The 19,168-nt window shown below is 36.5% G+C and overlaps 1 protein-coding gene across 1 annotated transcript in view; it reads right to left on the minus strand.

The window, feature by feature from the left end:
• Window positions 1–4,142: 4,142 nt before the first annotated feature.
• Window positions 4,143–19,168, minus strand: part of LOC144956178 (mitochondrial intermediate peptidase-like) — a 34,350-nt gene continuing 19,324 nt past the window's right edge. Inside the window, exons 12-20 of the mRNA XM_078886579.1 lie at window positions 17,283–17,436; window positions 15,055–15,132; window positions 13,866–14,073; window positions 12,980–13,050; window positions 12,470–12,568; window positions 11,439–11,573; window positions 6,694–6,815; window positions 5,183–5,256; window positions 4,143–4,377 (exon numbers count right to left, since the gene is read on the minus strand). Coding sequence (XP_078742705.1) covers window positions 4,301–4,377; window positions 5,183–5,256; window positions 6,694–6,815; window positions 11,439–11,573; window positions 12,470–12,568; window positions 12,980–13,050; window positions 13,866–14,073; window positions 15,055–15,132; window positions 17,283–17,436 — 1,018 coding nt within the window. The 3' untranslated portion in view covers window positions 4,143–4,300. The remainder of the gene's footprint in view (window positions 4,378–5,182; window positions 5,257–6,693; window positions 6,816–11,438; window positions 11,574–12,469; window positions 12,569–12,979; window positions 13,051–13,865; window positions 14,074–15,054; window positions 15,133–17,282; window positions 17,437–19,168) is intronic.

The following is a 19,168-nucleotide window of genomic DNA, read 5'->3' on the forward strand; positions in this document are numbered from 1 at the left end:
ATAATAATAATAATAATAATAATAATAATAATAATAATAATAATAATAATAATAATAATAATAATAATAATAATAATAATAATAATAATACCTACCCTCGTCTTGCGATTTCCATTAGCAAGGTAAGTGTTTATGACACGTGTATAAAAAGTATTGGACAAGCGCGAATATAACATTTAAAAAAAAAAGAAAAGAAAAGACAAAACAACACGGATCGTTTTTGCTCAGAACTATCTTTAGCAAGGGAACAATTAAAACACGAATACTTATAGTAAACTATTCTTCCTGAGTTATAACAGTTTTAAGTGTTCCTGTTATTGGCCGATTATTATTATTATTATTATTATTATTATTATTATTATTATTATTATTATTATTATTATTATTATTATTATTATTATTATTATTATAAGTAATACTATTACTGCCCCCACTAACAAAAACACCATTACTACTTCTCTTACTACTACTAATACTGCTACTACTACCACTGCTACTACTACTACTACTACTACTACTAGGCTAGGCTACTACAACAACTACTACTACTACTACTACTACTACTACTACTACTACTACCACTACTACTACTACTCTACTACTACTACTACTACTACTACTACTACTACTACTACTACTACTACTACTCGGCTACTACTACTACTACTACTACTACTACTACTACTACTACTACTACTACTACTACTAGGCTACTACTACTACTACTACTACTACTACTACTACTACTACTACTACTACTACTACTACTACTGCTACTACTACTACTACTACTACTAGTAGGCTAGTAGGCTACTACTACTACTACTACTACTACTACTACTACTACTACTACTACTGTTGCTACCGCATTGTATTATCATATCAATAATGGATATTGCACTATCTCTTACTGTAGTTTATCATTCATTGTTGCTCTGTCTTGCGCATAGAACATCTACCAGTAAATTCTATTTGAGTTTGAATGGGCGATTGCTCCTTCTCTGCTCTCCCTAGCTCCCAAGTAGGTACTTATAATACCTTTATAGTTTTCTTCTTCTCATTACACAACTTATCACTAATCTGCCGTACTTTGGAGAGAAAAAGAAAAGTGATCCTTTAGTACAAAGCCCATAAAGAAGGAATGTATCCCAGTTTCTATAGCGTGAAATGGACAATAGCAATTGTTTGCTACCCTTCGAATAGGACGCTAGTCTGAACATTTTTTTAAAATGAGCTTTATATAGCGCAATATCCACTAAAAGTACTCAAAGCGCTTTACAAGGGGTCCCTGGTCAACAGCAACATTTAACATGTAGGACGGGACATGACGCCTGTTAGGCGATGTTACAATTTTTCGGACAAAGACAACGCTGTTAACGGCCAGGTACTCATTTTACACCTGAGTATGGTGAGAGAATGTGAGTAAAGAGCCTTTTCCAAGGACTCAATTATGCGCCGAGGGCGAGGCTCGAACCCAGGACCTTCCAATCCGAAAGCGAGTGTCATACCAATAGACCACATAGCCGCACAAGTCTATCGCAAAGCACTTTCCATCAGATCTAACAGACCCAAATACCCATTCACTACTGGGTGGACAGGGGGATCGGAAAAAAATCCCCGACTTCACCCAGGATCAAACTTGGTCCCTTTGCATGCGACTTTGTGGTCTTGTGGTATGACAGTCGCTTTCAGATCGAACGGTTCTGGGTTCGAGCCTCGCTCGTGCATAGTTGAGTCCTTGGAAAAGGCTCTTCTCTTTACTCACATTCTCTCATCGTACTCAAGTGTAAAATCGGTAACTGACTGTTAACAGCGTTTTCTCTGTCGAAAAAAAAATATGTTATCGCCTAATGGGCGTCATGTCTCGTGCTACATGTTTCCAGAGAACAGCATGGCAGTAATGTCATAATATTATTGTCTTATCTACAATAGTTTTGTTTGTTTTGTTTTTAAGGGATTTAAAGCGTTTGCGCTTGCGCCATTTCAGAGCTAGAAAAAGGAAGAAAATAGGATAGTTTTAAAAATTCTAGATTTATAATTAAAAGCACACAAGAACAGTAAGACAAAGGGAAATTTTTTTTTTTTTTTTGTTTGTTGCTTTAGGTCTCTTCCAACACAATTGAGGTTATATGAGAGACCGCTGAAACAAAAAAACAAGCAATCTAACAAAAATAGTACAAATGTAAATCAAAATCATAACCTAAAGATATCATAAGCTAAATTATAAATAACCAAGAACAAACAGGCAGAAGATTTACAGAAAAAAAATATATCCCCTGTCAAAAATACAATCACAAACCAAAGAAGCAGGATAGGCTAGTAAAGAGAAGAAGAAACGACATCACTATCGGATCGTACACCCATGAGAACTTCATAGGTATATGATTCAAGGGTGACGCTCCCATCCAACCACCCGCTCAAAGGGAAATAGGGCACAAATGAGAACAGATGTAGATTCCAAGAGTATACTATCATTGTGGATAGTTTGAGACCACCTAAAAGTCTCATCCAGCCACGAGCACAGGATCCCATTAAGGCCAGCCTCCAAATAGACCCCTCAGATTGAAAACTATTAAACAAACAATAATATAGAAAAATCTAGGTACATCATTTGACAGGATTTCATCTTTCCCCACATTTCAGAAAAAGAACATCGGATGGGTTGTTTCAATATAACAAGATATATCGTATAAAAATGGTTAAAAAGTGGTCTTTGACTATCTTTATAATAATAATAATATGATCTATCTTGACATTGAAATGACCTGTCCAATTCTCTTTTTTCTAACGTGTGGGGAAGGGTGAAATCTAAGAAATAATGTACACTATCATATCTGTGATAATCGTGTGATAATAATGCTAGATTATCAGCAAAGTCTAAATCATTTAGCTGGTTCATGAGTCCCCATTGTATGCCATTTCTAGTATTTTCCAAGCTTCTTCTCATGTCAAAGCCGATGGCAAAAAGAAATAGAAAAGGCATCTTTGTCCAACCCCAGTTTGAATTGAGAAGGGTCTGTGAGGCTATTATTGTCATGGATGATTTTTACAGCTTGTGTCCTTGCATAAGGCATGTTTTCCCATATGACCACTCCTGTAAAGACTGATAGCCTAAATAAGCTCAGAAGACACCAGCAAAGCAGCATCTTTCAACTAAGAATACAACACATACCGCTCAACAGCCATTTAAGCAAAATTACAAAAGACACATCCCCTTCCTGCCCCTTATGTCAACACCCCAATGAAACAGTAACACACCACTTGCTTGAATGGCAACCTCTTGAAGACCTGAGATGCACATTCCTCCCACCAAATCCAAGCATCAGTAACAGACTTTATAGTCACCTGGAACAACTACAAAAGACGTCAAACTTCTACGTCATGGCACGAGACCGAAGGGCTAGAGCTCAGATGGTCGCTGGTTCGAATAAGTTGCATAAGGTTCACCAGGTTTTGGGGTATCCCGCAATGTCAAGTGCTTTTCCATACTGACTTCCTGTTGAGACTATCAAATGCCTTCTCGTAGTCAATGAAGTTTAGGTAGAGAGGTGAGCTCCATAATATTCTTCATATATGTAAGTCATAGAATGTTATGAAGTTACGTAATATCAAGAAATGAAAGATGATTAGAGACCCAAAAAAATGAAAAAGAACACAACACCCCCCCCCCCCCCCCTTTCTATTTTTGCTTATTCAACTGATTTAAATATAGTCACAGTTAGCATGTATTAAGTTGAAATGTATTCTAACAATTATAAATTTCATCTTTTTTTAATTGAAACTGAAACCTTCAAAATCAAAAATAAAATCTTTATTTGATATTCACCAATATCATACCACAACAAGCAGAGAATGGTAGGGGCTGCCTGAAGCCTGATATCATGAAAATACTATCGAAGAGTGAAAATGGAGAGGCTTCTGATGGGAACAATACAGACAAAAGGTTTGTACCTGATACGTCCATTGTCTGTATTGTTCCCATCCGAAGCCTCTCCATTTTCACTCTTTCGTTAGTATTGCCACTACAAGCATAGGCATTATAGCATACGACTCGCTGCAAAGGCATGCACACACACACACACACACACACACACACTCTCTCTCTCTCTCTCTCTCTCTCTCTCTCTCTCTCTCTCTCTCTCCTCTCTCTCTCTCTCTCTCTCTCTCTCTCTCTCTCTCTCTCTCTCTCTCTCTCTCTCTCTCTCTCTCTCTCTCTCTCTCTCTCTCTCTCTTTTTCTCTTTCACACACACACATACTCTGATCTCACTTTTTCTATCACAGTATATTATTTTCTCAATATCATCTGTTGACACCCTCCAGATCCATGAGCAAGGACTCGACCAGATTATCAACTGTGGGAGGTTTTCCAAGCATATCTGGAAGAATAAAACACGTCTTTATTTTATTTTTTAATTAAACAAAATTGAGCTTTTTATATAGCGCAATATCCACTAAACATGCTCAAAGCGCTTTACAAGGACAAGACATTAAGGTGATATTATAATTTTTTTTCAGACAGAGACAATGCTGTTAATGGCCAGGTACTCATTTTACACCCGAGTACGATGAGAGAATATGAGTAGAGAGCCCTTTCCAAGGACTAAACTATGCACCGAGCAAGGCTCGAACCCAGGACTTTCCGATCCGATCCGAAACCGAGTGTCATACATACCACAAGACCACATAGCCGCACAGTATTTTAATCTTAAAGATGAAGATAAATTAAAACGGCTAAACGAAAGACACGAGACAATAGAAATGGAAAAGCTTTGCATGGGGAGTGCCTGTGAGGACAAGTCAAGTGAAGCAGAGGAGGAGGTGGTCTCAAGACGTAGTAGACTGGATGGGGAGGAGGCAGAACTATAACACTAACTATAACTCACTCAACCCTAATACTGACTATATCCGTAGTTTACCCGGGTTACTTTTACCCATTGCCTATTTATTACATTTATATGAGACAAATTATAGGCGTAGAATCAAAGCTAATGTTTGTTTGTTTTTGGCGTGTTAATGATAGTTTAATAAAACTATCTATGTACATGATCATTTTTAATACATTTTTTTTCCAATTTTGAAAAGTAGCAAAAATCTCCAGGATTGAGTGTGTTAACAAAAAGTTGGTGTTTTTTTTTGGTTGATATTTTAAGCAAGATCTTATTTAGAAGTAAAACGATTTACCTGCTACTATTTTTGAAGGGTGTTTCTCTCCACCATGGGCAAGCATATCTTCTCTGTACTTTGTACCCATCAACCTGAAATAGATTTTATAAAGCCATGCAAAGGTGTAACTATATATTACTTTTTAAATTGAGCTTTTATATAGCGCAATATCCTCTAAACATGCTCAAAGTAAAATGTTCTAGAATGACAATTAAAACATCCAAGAAATGGGAAGACAAAGGGGAATTGGTTCAAATGGGAAACAGATGTAGATTCCAAGAGCACACTATCAAAGTACTTAGTTTGAGATCACCTAAAAGTCTCACCCAGACACCAGCACAAGATTCCAATAAGAGGAACACACTCAAATGTTTACATTACACATTCAAAATAACAAATATAACAATAAAATAACAGAGAGATGATTTACAAGGGAAAAAATATCATCTCCCAACACAATAACCATACATTTGACTGTTTCCCTCCAAGGACTCCGGCCAGGGCTAGGGCAAAACCGAAGTAATCCCATTCCAAGACAAAGACAGAAAGCAAGTTGGAAAACAGATATAGGTGGGTAGAAGACACAGCAAGTGCCTCCCTGCCCACTATGGGAGGTCGGGAACCCCACCCAGTATCTCTCTTTCCATGGGCAGTGTTTGGGGTGGGAAAGGGGGGAAGGGAGACTGAAAGTTGTCTCAGTTTAGTTTCGTCGAAACCGTGAAACCGTTCCTGGATGCTGTGAAAAAAAATACTAACACAATGAAGGACATAATTTTGGAATTCTGTCCTTGTTCATCGAACCTGTGAATCTGTCGAATGCGTGTTCCACGAACATGTGTTACACTGTATTATTATACCCCTCCAATAACAAAATGCATTCTTTTCTTTTTTTTTTTTTACAATGATTGGTTTTCCAATTTAACGATTTGACCTTCAGAATAGTCAAAATCTATTTTAAATAAAACCGGATCTGTGCTGAAGATAACAATTCATGAACTCCTTATGCTTGTTTTACACATGATGATGATAAAATAATAATAATAATAATAATAATAATAATAATATATAATAATAATAATAATAATAATAATAATAATAATAATAAAATAATATAATAATAATAAAGATAATAAATAATAATAATAATAATAATAATAATAATAATAATAATAATATAATAATAATAATAATAATAAATAATAATAATAATAATAAAATAATAATATAATAATAAAATAATAATATATAATAATAATAATAATAATAATAATTTAATAATAATAATAATAATAATAATAATAATAATAATAATAATAATAATAATAATAATAATAATAATAATAATAATAATAATAATAATATAAATAATAATAATAATTAATAATAATATAATAATAATAAATTCATCAATATATCATCATCATCATCATCATCATCATCATCATCATCATCATCATCATCATCATCATCATCATCATCATCATCATCATCATCATCATCATCATCATTATAATTGAGTTATTGCCAACCTGTCAAAGGGGTCATTCTTAAAGCAGGAATGCCACACCTGGGATGCCACAGCCCTGGACACCAAGTAAGAGTAATACCGTGCGCCGTAGCCTACCAGATGATTGAATCGGAGTTGCCAAGCCTGTGAAGTAATGTAAATGTTGCTGCTTGAGGCTCGAAGAAAAAAATAACAATGTGGAATAGAATGTAAGCTTCAATTCAATTACGAAAACAGATAAAATGGACGTTTCGAGTTTCCTTTTTATCAACAAACAGGACGAATGAAACACTACAGATGAATCACTCATCTGTAGTGTTTCATTCATCCTGTTTGTTGATAAAGAGGAAACCCGAAATGTAATTAAATTGAAGCTTACATTCTATTCCACATTGTTATTTATTCAAGCCAGTGAAGGAAAATTACATCAACCATTAATAAAAGTAAAAATATGTAAAATGTAATAATTAATACAACACACAGAAACCTCAAAGTGCTTCAAACACACTAGACATAAATAAAAGGAGTTGTAGATGGCATCGACTGTAGAGAGTGTCCCTCTCGTGGCCAGGCAAAGTTGTCGTAACAGTAGGGCTGTGGGTTCGAGCCCCCATCACCACAAAGTTTTTATTCTCAATTGCCTTCTGGCACTTTTCTACTCACTTATTTTATTATACATAAACAATAGGTGAAATGCAAATAGTATTACTACTCACAAGCCTACCTGAATAGAATTGTTTTCAGAAGTTTCCTAAAATTAAGGAGACGGGGTCTTTTGATTTCTGTATCTGACTTATTCAATACTTTTGGGACCCGGACAGAGAAAGATTTTTTTCAGCTAGAGATAATTTACAAATTAGATTCCACTGCCTCTAATTGGTATTATGTTGAGGACGGTTAGATTCGAAAAACTGAATTTATAGTCATAAGTTAGGGTAAGTTTAGTTTAGTTTTTATGGGTTTTATGGAGCTTGCAACACATAAAGGTCATATCAGTGCCAGAAAAAAGGAAGAATATGGGATAGTAAAAAGTTCTAGAATTACAATTAAAGTACACCCAAGAAAAGGAAAGACAAAGGGGAATTGGTTCAAATAGGAAACAGATGTAGATTCCAAGAGCAAACTATCAAAGTACTTAGTTTGAGATCATCTAAATGTCTCATCCTGACGTTGAGCACAGGTATGTAAACAAAACATAATACAGTGCATAACAGAGAGATGATTTACAAAGAAAAAAATATCATCTCCCAAAACTAACTATACATTTGACTGTTTCCCTCCCAGCCTGGGTATCCGGCCAGGCCAGGACAAAACCAAGTAATCTCATTCCAAGACAAAGACAGAAAGCAAGTTGGAAAATAGATATAAGGGGATAGCAGACACAGTAAGTACCTCCCTGCCCACTATGGGAGGTCAGAACCCCACCCATTAAGTTAGGGTAATGTTTTAATGCTTTTTTATTTTATTGAAGACAGTAGTCCTTCAGAGCCATTACATTACGTACATGGAGCTGGAGTTTATCCCAGGTTTCTATAGCATGAAAAACGGGCAATAGCAATAAATTGCTTGCTACACTTTGGATAGGAAACGAGTCTATCACAAAGTAATTTCCCAGCTGCCCAATCACTGCCGGATGGACAGAGGGGGTCAGAAAAAAAATCTCGACTTTACCCGGGATCGATCTCTGTCCCTTTGCGTGCGAGTGAATGTTCTACCAACTGAGCTATCGGGACCCTCTATTGAAGACAATGAATATAGTTTTATAAAGTGAGAAATACTAAAATTTCAAATTTCATTTTCACTTTATAATCACTTTTTTCAATATCTGGCCTACTCTATAATGACACTAGTTTGAGGAGGTGGTTGGCAAATAGTTCTTTAGAGGCTATATGGTCATTCATGTGGTATGACACTTGCTTTCGGATCGGAAGGCCCTGGGTTCAGAATCTCTCGGCACATAGTTGAGTCCTTGGAAAAGGCCCTTTACTCACGTTCTCTCACCATACTCAGGTGTAAAATGAGTACCTGGCACTTATCAGTCTTGTCTCTGTCGAAAAAATATATAATATCGCCTAATAGGCATCATGTCTCGTTCTATATGTGTTGCTGTAAAACACTTTGAGAATGTTTAGTGGATATATCACTATATAAATGCTTTAATTTTCTTTGATATTTTTTTTTAGAGCTATGAGGCTGATAAAGTTAGGATTTATAACCGTTTCTATAATATCCAATGGAAGGTGTCAAGTGTGGCTTAGCGGTACAGTGTCTCCGCTTGTCACAAAAGTAAAAACAAAGTCAGTGACTGGATCGATGACAGACCGTGTAACATTCTGATCCCTTTGTGTCCTTGGGTGATGAAGCACACATTACCCCACTTGACTCAAGAGAGAATGAGTACCTGAGTATAGGCAGTTAACAGATAATGGGCTTTTAATGAAATCGGGCCGAACGAGACGCCGAACGCCGAACCCGAAAGGATCTAGCCTTCTCACGTGACCATGAACGAGATCTGGATAGTGCAGACTCTCAAGCGGTATGCAGCATCGGATCTAAGGTCACGTGATAGAGGATAGCTTGGGTTGCTGTTGGCTTCAGCTGACAAGAAACGGAGAAGGAAAGAATGGAGACTACCTCACCCCCCCCCCTACCATGTGTTAGGGGAGGGGCAAGGTCAGTGTCATTCAATAGTATATAATTGTGCATGTGGCGCTCTACCCTAGATACGGAGAGAAAATTATAAATTGATTACGGGGGAAGGTGGGAAGAAGGGGGGGGTTGACCCACAAACGACTGAGTTGTTGGGCTTCGGGTAGACCATAATACGAAATCAAAGAGAAAAGGCCGCTGGTACTTGGATGGTGGAAATGGTTGGGGGGTGGGGGGTTGTGACAATCAGCATGGGATGTATACACATTAATAATAAAGGCAATAGATGACCAGGGATGTGTAATGTGTGTGTATTGTTTGTATATGTTTGTGTGTGTGTGTCTGTGTGTGTGTGTGTGTGTGTGCGCGCGCGCTTGTGTGTGAAAGGGATTACACAAAAACACCTTTCTCTGTAGCTTCCAAATGATTACGTATATGATAAATTTGAAAACCACATTGTTTGAATCAGCTTGCAAAAAGGAGAACATTTATCTTTGTTTCACAAAAATAGGCTTAAAATAACATTTTTTTTCTAGTAGATTGATTTTAAAATAAATATTGCTCAATTTTTTTAAATTTAATAATAATTTCTTTATTTCCTGGTCAATTTTCTTGATTTATATCTCATTTCTCAATTCTCAATGCGACAAGCTCACTGATGTATCTCGTGTGATTCAAAAGCGTTAAAACACCAATTACATTGTTTTAAAAAATATATATATATATACTGAGAGTCCTCCTCACTAATTAATTCCTGAGCGTCGAGACGGTGACGCAACTATTACATACAAGACCTTGCGTCGAGACGGCAGGGCTTTTGGGCTACACAACCACTATTTACCCATCGGTCAGCGGTACTCTCTGATGTATACAACACTCACAGCCTTTACGCAAAGCCGCTTGCCCATAAATCAAGAGATGATCTCCTAACTGTTCACAAGCGAACTATCAAACGAGCAATCGATGATTGGATAAGAATCTCAAGATCTCATAAAATAAGGTAAGTTTTGGAGAGGTGATATCCCCCCAGTCTGTGTATCTCCCCACCCGTCATCGGACAGAACTTTCATTGCGTTATATCATATAAGCTCCGCCTCCTCTTTCTATTCCAGAGTGACGAGATTAGACGAGAGGACACGAGAAAAAAACTGATCATGTGTCCGTTCAGTCGTTCGTTCGGTGTCCGTTCGGTGAGCAACTATAACTCGGTATTGTAAGAGTGTTAGTAGAAAACGAGTGACTAAAAAGGCTATCGCTACTGTATAAAATGGACATAAGGTTCTATATGGCCTGCTGGGGAAATAAATGAAATAATGTAAAACCCATTGAGCATGGTGAATCCATGAAAATGTGCTATATAAAAATTCATATTTATTGATATATTCGGCATCCATCCTTTGAATGGAATGCTTGTGAATCAAAATGTACTTGCTGCCAAATCTAACAAACCCAACGACCCAATAATAGCTATAGAGACAAACAGGTCAGAAAAAATAGAACCTTTATTGTCCCACAATAGTCTTGACCTTTTTTATAAAGCGCAATATCAACTAAACGTGCTCAAAGCCCTTTACAAGGGTCCCTGACCAACAACAACACGTAACTTGAAGAACGAGACATGTCGCCTGTTAGGCGATATTACTTTTTTCGACAGAGACAACACTGTTAACAGCCAGGTATTTATTTTACACCTGAGTATGGCGAGAGAATGCGAGTAAAGAGCCTTTTCCAAGGACTCAACTATGCGCCAAGCCGGCGATTGAACCCAGGACCTTCAATTCGGAAAGCGAGTGTCATACCACAAGACCACATAGCCGCACAGTAGTCTTGATGATTATGAAGATTCTTACAATAAGGATTAGGGGTCTTAATAGCTCAGTTGGTAGAGCATTCGGCTCACACACAAAGGGGCCGAGATTTATCCCGCAATCGAGATTGTTTTTGTTTCTGGCCCCTCTGTCCATCCAGCATTGATTGGGGTAGCTGGAGCTGTTAGATGTGGTATCCTATCCAAAGGATAGCAAGCAAATGTTATTGTCCGGCATAAACTTTGACTCCATGGGCCTTATGGCTCTGAGAGACTACATTTTTTTTTACTATAAGGGGAATCAAACCTACAGTTTTGGGTACATAGGGGACACTGTAATACTGTTCTTGGGAAGTGGCTAGGAGGTCAGAAGTCGTCCCTGACAAAGGATGAGTGCCGTGATACACCTGATCTAGCATAGAGAAAAACACTTGTTGTTGCATGTCCTGGGAATACCAAGTGATAAAAAAGAAAACAACATTACAACTGCAGGTTACCAAAATGAAGAAAAAAAATAGAGCAACAACAACAAAAATAAAAACAACCCTCCCCCTCCAAAAACAACCTCAAAAAACCCCTACAAAAAAAAAATTCAAAAAAGAAAAAAGAAAAAAAAATCTACAACGTGCAAAATTTGAACTCGAAAAGTAGACAAGAATAATACTTTTTTTGATAAGGCCAATTGTTTTTTTGTACAATATTATGTTGCAATAAACATGATAAAGATCTTAAAAAGTGTGTATGAAACAGTGCCAGACACTTCGGACTATTTCATACACACTTTTTCAGATCTATATCTTACACCAGTGCCTGCTCCCTAATTTCTCAATTAACCTAAGACCTAAACACACATGTAAAAGACACAAACTTGAAAAATAAACGTTTTTAAAGATTTCCAAAAAAAACTTTAAATTCATGTATATTTGTGTGAAATTTTACAAAACCATCTTTTAAAATAGTCTCATATATATATATTAAAGCAGTCCTTCAGAGCCATTCAGCCCATGGAGCCGGAGTTTATCCCGGGTTTCTATAGCATGAAATGGAAAATAGCAATTGCTCGCTATCCTTTGGATAGGACACTAGTCAATCACAAAGTACTTTCCGCAAATCTAACAGATTCAGCTACCCATTCACTGCTGGGTGGACGGGGGGGGGGGGTCTGAAAAAAATCTCGACTGCACCCGGGATCAATCTCTGTCCCTTTGCGTGTAAAGCGAGTGCTCTACCAAATGAGCTATCGGGACCCCCATATATAATATATATATATTGATGTCATCATTTTCAGTGACAGGTTTTGTGCATGGTGCAGACTTTGTATGTTTATTGTTAGGGTACTTACTGAGGCAGCGTACATCTTTTTACTTTCGCACAAATTCTGCACATCTGACACTTCCATGGGAGCTCCTGTTTTGTGGTGTCTCGCAAAACTTGAAATGACCTGTTTTAATAAAATTACGGGAGCAAATGTACAAGGTAATAACATTAATAATAAAATGACAATGCCTAACAGAATATGACCGGTTTTTCTTTCAAGTGTAAATTTTATGGCGGGTTCTCATTGTAACATTTTCATGTGGACATATTATGTTTTACCACCTATGATTGAGTGTTCATTTACATATTTTTTTCTTTCACTGTTTGGAGCCCATGGTCCCCAAAATGATCAGTAATAGTCATATTAAGTTTTAACGAATTATAAATAGTAATTCTCTATTTAAAATTTTGATCAAAAATGGGTTATATATATTTTTTTAATTAGACCCTCTGAAATTCCAATCTGATTCATTTATATAGATTTTAATATATGTTAGGAAAGAAAAAAAAGAAAATCAAAAAAAAAAATGTTTACTTTTGGTTCTGCTGCAAAGAACTCCATTAAGACGGAGGGTACTTCAGCAAAGTCAGTTGTACATCGAGTGCCTGAAGTAGAAACAACAATTTAAAAAGAATATAAATAAAGTAAAGAAAAAAAACTACACTCAGAAAATAATCTCTATAAAAAAATAAGTATCTTAGGAGTCAGTTAAAAATAAATTACGTTAGAACCATCAGCATCACTCCATAGGAAGCAAAGTCTAACAGACATTCCAAAGCAATAAATTATCATTCAGTCTTTAACCCTCTCCTTACCACCTACCCCAAAATCGTCACATTTGTTACGACACAATATACATTATTCTTATTCAGATTTATTTTGTACATCACAAACTTTGAAGAATGATCTGTGTTTGATTAATAAGAACATAACTGTAGAGAGCTTTTTTGAGTTTAAAGAATCAATTTTTCTGCTGGGTTAGCGTGTCATTTTCGGAAAATACTCAAAATGATCGGTAAGAAGCGAGTTAAAAGGTTTTCAGTTTATCATCCTTTCAAATACAATTTAATTTATTCAAAAGGCAGTCCGTTGTTAGAGGTTCATGAACAATATGACTGTGCGACACCTCACTCATTTTTTCTACTCCTATAACTACTACTTTTGTAATAATTTATAAAAAAAGCTGTTACAACTATTATATTATTCATCTTCATGTCAACTGTAAACAACATGCAAAATTTGGTAATGATTGGTCCAGTGGTTTAGGAGTCTTAGCGTTACAAAACAAATCAAATTTGCCAAATACATAATAAGATGATAAACAAAAAAACAAAAACAAAAAATGTTTTCAGAAATTTTGGATGTGAAGTAATGGAAATAGATGGCGAGATAAAAACCATTCAATTCAATAAAAACATACCAGTGACGTGTTGGTAGTGTGTTCTGCCCAACATGGAGTGCATTGCGTGTCCAAATTCATGGAAGAGATTGTCCACGTTGCCAGCTGTAAGCAATGTTGGCGTGCTTGATGACCTTGGACCTGGTAAGGAGAGCTGCAGGACAACCACGGGGTGTTGGTAGGAGCCGTCTGCCTGTCTGCACCCTCCTTGAATTGTGTAATGGCAGTCCTGAATTTGGACAAGTAGAAAAAAGAACAGAAATATAGATTAACTATACAAATAAATAAATAAAATAAAATAAAATAAATAAAATAAAATTCCCTTTATTCATCCCATAGGAGAAATTTGTCTCTAGGGTCTATTTCAAGGGAAGACTGAAATAACCCAGGCGTCAGCCGCAGTGCACCGCCGCAAATTGAGCTAGGGCGAGGTGACTTGCTCAAGGCCACACAGCGCAGCGGAGAGTGATCGAACTCAGAACCTTTCGGGTACGAAGCAAAGACTGAACCGCTGAGCCACGCTGCCCCCTAAATGATCCCATAATACATCTCAAGACAAGATGAAGTTACCATTTTCAGACTTCGCTGCACACATAACCGTCTCTGACAATACGTGTTCAAAGCATTAATGATTGGAGAAACAGACATTTGTGAATGTGGATACGGGAAGCAGGATGCCATGCATGTTTTGCAAGACTGTGCAAAGTACAATGAACAAAGAGTGACACCACTTGGCCTGAGAGGACCACAATGAAGTCGAAGCTCTGTGGATCTCACCACGAACTTGGGAAGACCACAGCATTCCCGCATCTTGTTGACCTTCAGCTACAAAAACAGCATGAGGGGGAAAGAAGAGTAACTTTATCACATTCAATATGAAAATATTCAACCCAAAGTTGTTTGATTGCCCATTCAAACAAATTCAAATCAAGTTATCCATTAGCATGATACTTTAACAATAAATGAAATAATAAATTACTATAAAGATGAATCCAAGTATTTCTCAAATATCCATGTTTGATTTTTTTTATTTTTTTTTAAAAGGTTTTCATAAATTATGAGAGTAATTTTAATGATGATGATGATGATGGCAATTATTGATTATGATGATGATGATGATGATGATGACGATGATGATGATGACCATGATGATGATGACCATGATGATGATGATGATGATGATATTTAAAAATCGTCAATGATTAACTACCTGCCCTGGCTTTCCAGGCCTGTCAAAGAAATCACAGTAAATGTAGCCGAGGACTCCTTCTGTCTGGTGGACGACAGCCTGATTGAAGTAAGAATGGAGGTCGAAATCAAAACTCTAAATGTTATGGGATTCTATTGGTATCACACAAGAATGATCGTAACAACAATTTTTTTTTTCAAATTCTAGATAACAAAATTAAGTGGCAAATTAAATAATGTATCATCAAATTAATTTTCCTGCAACTTGAGTTTTTTTACACAGTGCAATATCCACTAAACATGCTCAAAGCGCATTACAAGGGGTCACCAGCCAACAGCAACACTTAACATGTAGGACGACTCACGCATGACACCTGTTAGGTGATATTATCATTTTACATCTGAGTATACAGTGAGAGAATGTGAGTAAAGAGCGTTTTCCAAGGACTCAAATAAGAAGGATGTCAAACCACTAGACCGCATGACTGCACAACAACAACAACAAAATTAAATTTAAAAATAAATAGATAAATAAAAAACACATACCCCCCCCCCCCCCTCCAAAAAAAACAAAACCAAACACGACAGCTTTGTCACCAGTTATATGTGTGGTGATCTGGCTAAACCACACATTCGAATAGAGGCATCATTTCTGGACAAAATGCAGTTTGAATTTTGTAAGCATCTTAATACGCTTCAACAGTCGTAACGTCATTTCCCCCGGAATGACTTATGGTAACTTAGTAACTGGCTCTAAATTATCGGAACAATGGCGGACACCCTTATGAAATATTTCTCCGACAAGCATAAAAGCGTATCCAGAGCAAAAAAAAAAACATTATAAATCTGATCTTGTTTTGACTTTTACACATTCTGATCACAAGACATATGAAAAGTTCTAGCAAGCATGAAGAATAAAAAGTGCTGATTTTCTTTGTTTAGAACCACGATGACCGCTCTTGCTGGGCAATGTGACATCAGACTATTGAATCCAATTGGGGTCGAAATTATTCACACATTTATTTGAAAGAGGGCAGGGGGGGGGGGGGCAAAAAATGCAGAAAATCACTTCTTTTAAGACAAGACATACAAATTGTTTACAATATTGTTACATTATCACCACAATGGCATTTGCACACCGCATTCATACTCAAAAATAAAAAATAAATCAATCTGTAACAAACCAAAGATTTTGACTTTATTTCCCCCCCCTTTTTTTTTTTGCCCTTCTTGGCTCCTGACGTAATACTTTAGGAGGCGAGGTTCCTCTACGGCTTGATCCTCATTGGTCGATTGCCCTCTCGGTACTCTTAGTTACGATGTCGTTCATGATTTTATTTTATTTTTCAGATACTGATATTGACAATGAGAAATATTATATTGTCAAATTGTGGTATAAAATTAAATATACATGTTGCTGCTCAAAGCTCGCAGAAATAAATAACAATGTAAAATTGAATGTAAGCTTCAATTTAATATACGAAAACAGATAAAATGGACGTTTCAGGTTTCCCCTTTATTTTATCAACAAAACAAAATGAATGAAACACTACAGACGAATGAGATAATGTGGTTATGGCATTGTTAAAATGAATCATTTGATCTGTTCTCATATATTAAATTGAAGCTTACATTCAATTTCACATTGTTATTTATTGATATAAAATTAAAGAAAGCTGCGTTCGTAGTATGATCTAGTATGATCTTATTGATAGCACAATATTTCACACAGGACAGTAAATGGAATGTAGTAATATTGCTTTTTATATTATTCGTTTTGCTTATTATAGTGCATTATTTATTTTGTTTATAGCTATGTGCAGTCGTAATACTGACTCAATGGTAGCTTGTATTCATGTGCACTTACTGTCATTTCAAATAACGAAAAAATGACAAAATAGAATGATAGACAGGACATTGGGGTTCGGTAACAATTTTGGTTCTCAGAGCTGAATTGAAATCCTTTACCTTAAAGGCAGATTTTAGGTCAATTTTGAAGTCATTTCTATTCAATAACAATCATAATAATAATAATAATAATAATAATAATATACATTATTCATCCAATTAAAAGAGGTCAGAAAATAAATTAATGTAATCATTTATAAGCTTTAAATTTCAAAAATCCTTTCGTGAAAATGTAAATTGAATGGATAATAAAAACGATGAAGTGACAAATTAAAAATCATGCAGATAACCAATTTTTACTTTTATGTGCTTTAAAAAAAGAAAGGTAGAAGTAAAACCTACCAGTTTGTATATGTCGGGAGACCAGCCCTCTCCATACTCCATCTCTACATGATGCAATGACACGCCAAACAGACTTTGAAACAGCTGGTTGAGGCCTTCCATCACGGCACCAAGAGAGAAATAGGCCATCGTCTCAACAGCTGTCAAATCATTTCTGTTATCAACAATAGATAAAAAAAAAGATTTAAAACTTTTAACTTGAGCTTTTATAGAGCGTACTTGACTTACTTGACTTAGATGCCTTTCGCGTCTCGACCGAAAGATCGGGTCGCCTTGGCTGTTTCCAGTATTTCCTGTGTGAGGTGTCTCCAATATTGCCGGTCCTCTGCTAGGGTTCTCAGATTTTCAAGGTCCCCTGCCGTTATGAGACTAATGCTTTGTCCAAGTGTTGTGAGGTTTTTGTTTAGGATCACAGGGAGTGTTGTGATCGGTCTTCCTCTGAAAAGGTTCCCGTGTTTTTGGAAGTATCCCGACATGGCTTGGTTTGCTGGTATGTTTTTGTCCCTGCGTAGTATGTGACCGAAAAGTTGCCATCGTTGTTGTAAAATGTCAAGGGAGATTGGTCTTTCTTTTGTGATCTTATAGAGTGATTCATTTGAGATCTTTTTGGGGTATTTGATGTCCAGTACCCTTCTTAGCTGTGTGCGATGGAAGGCATCCAGATGTTCTTCTTCGGATTTTGTCAACGCCCAAGTGCCGCAGTTATACAGAAGTACCGGTTTTACAAGAGCATGGTACAGTTTCAGTTTGGTTTTTCTCTTTATTTTGTCACCTCTAATCCATACATTGGTGAGTTTACTGAGTGCGGCGTTTGATAGCTGTTTTCTTCTTTGTACATCCTCGGTGTCTCCAATTAGTGAGCCGACTTTCTTTGTTCTTTTCCATTCCTCTTTGTTCCTCGATATTGTTGTAAATTTGGTTTTATTGGCATTGACTTGGAGGTTATATTTCATGAGGGTATTTTGTATGATGTCTATATTTGCTGGTGTTGATCCAATAAAATCGACATCATCTGCATAGGCGATTTCTCTAGGGATTGCATTCTCAATATGAGTCGTTGGTTTTGGAATGACTTTTCGAACTTCTTTCAGAGCGTGTTCTAAGTATATTGTGAACAGAATCGGGCTCAGACTATCTCCTTGGGGGGTCCCGATGTTACTTTCGAACTGCGTCTGTTTTGTGGCCCCGTATATCCTTGGTTGTATCTTTGTGTTGCTGAGGAGAAATCGGATTATTCGGAGCTCGTCTTCGTCTACTATTTCTGTTAATATCTCCAAAAGTTTTCCTCTGTCGATCGTATCAAAGGCTGCGGACATATCGATTCCGGTTATTGTTATGGATATGTTTTCTTTGAGTGCCTTTGCTGCCAACCATTTATGTGTCCATACAACGTCCGATGTGCTTCGGTCTTGGCGAAACCCGCTTTGGCTATGTGATAGATATTTTTCTATTTTCGGTCTAATTCTGTTGAGGACAATAGTTGACATAGAGCGTAATATCCACTAAATGTGCTCAAAAAGCTTTACAAGGGGTCCCTAGCCAACAGCAACACTTAACATGTAAAAAAAGACAAGATGCCTGATTGCACTATATAAAAGATCAAAGTTTTCTCTTTGTTTTGTTTTGTAACCTGGCATGAAGTTAGGCTGAACTAGATGATGAAAAGTAGATTTTAAGTTTTAATCTTCGGAGTTATGCAATTTTAGTCTTTCACAATTTAAGAAACAGTATTCATTAAATCTTTCAGTGCCATTGGCCACACTGTGTGGCCAGAGCAGAATCTGTTCTACTGGCCAATGGCTGCACAGTTCAGCCAGTCTTGAAAGGCAAAAATAATAATGTAATCCAATTCAACTTTCTACAAAAGTATTATAAATTGAACCAAT

The sequence above is a fragment of the Berghia stephanieae genome, chromosome 10, assembly GCF_034508935.2.
Source record: "Berghia stephanieae isolate SIO BIC M18660-M18661 chromosome 10, UCSD_Bste_1.3, whole genome shotgun sequence".
NCBI classification, from domain to species: Eukaryota; Metazoa; Mollusca; class Gastropoda; order Nudibranchia; family Aeolidiidae; genus Berghia; species Berghia stephanieae.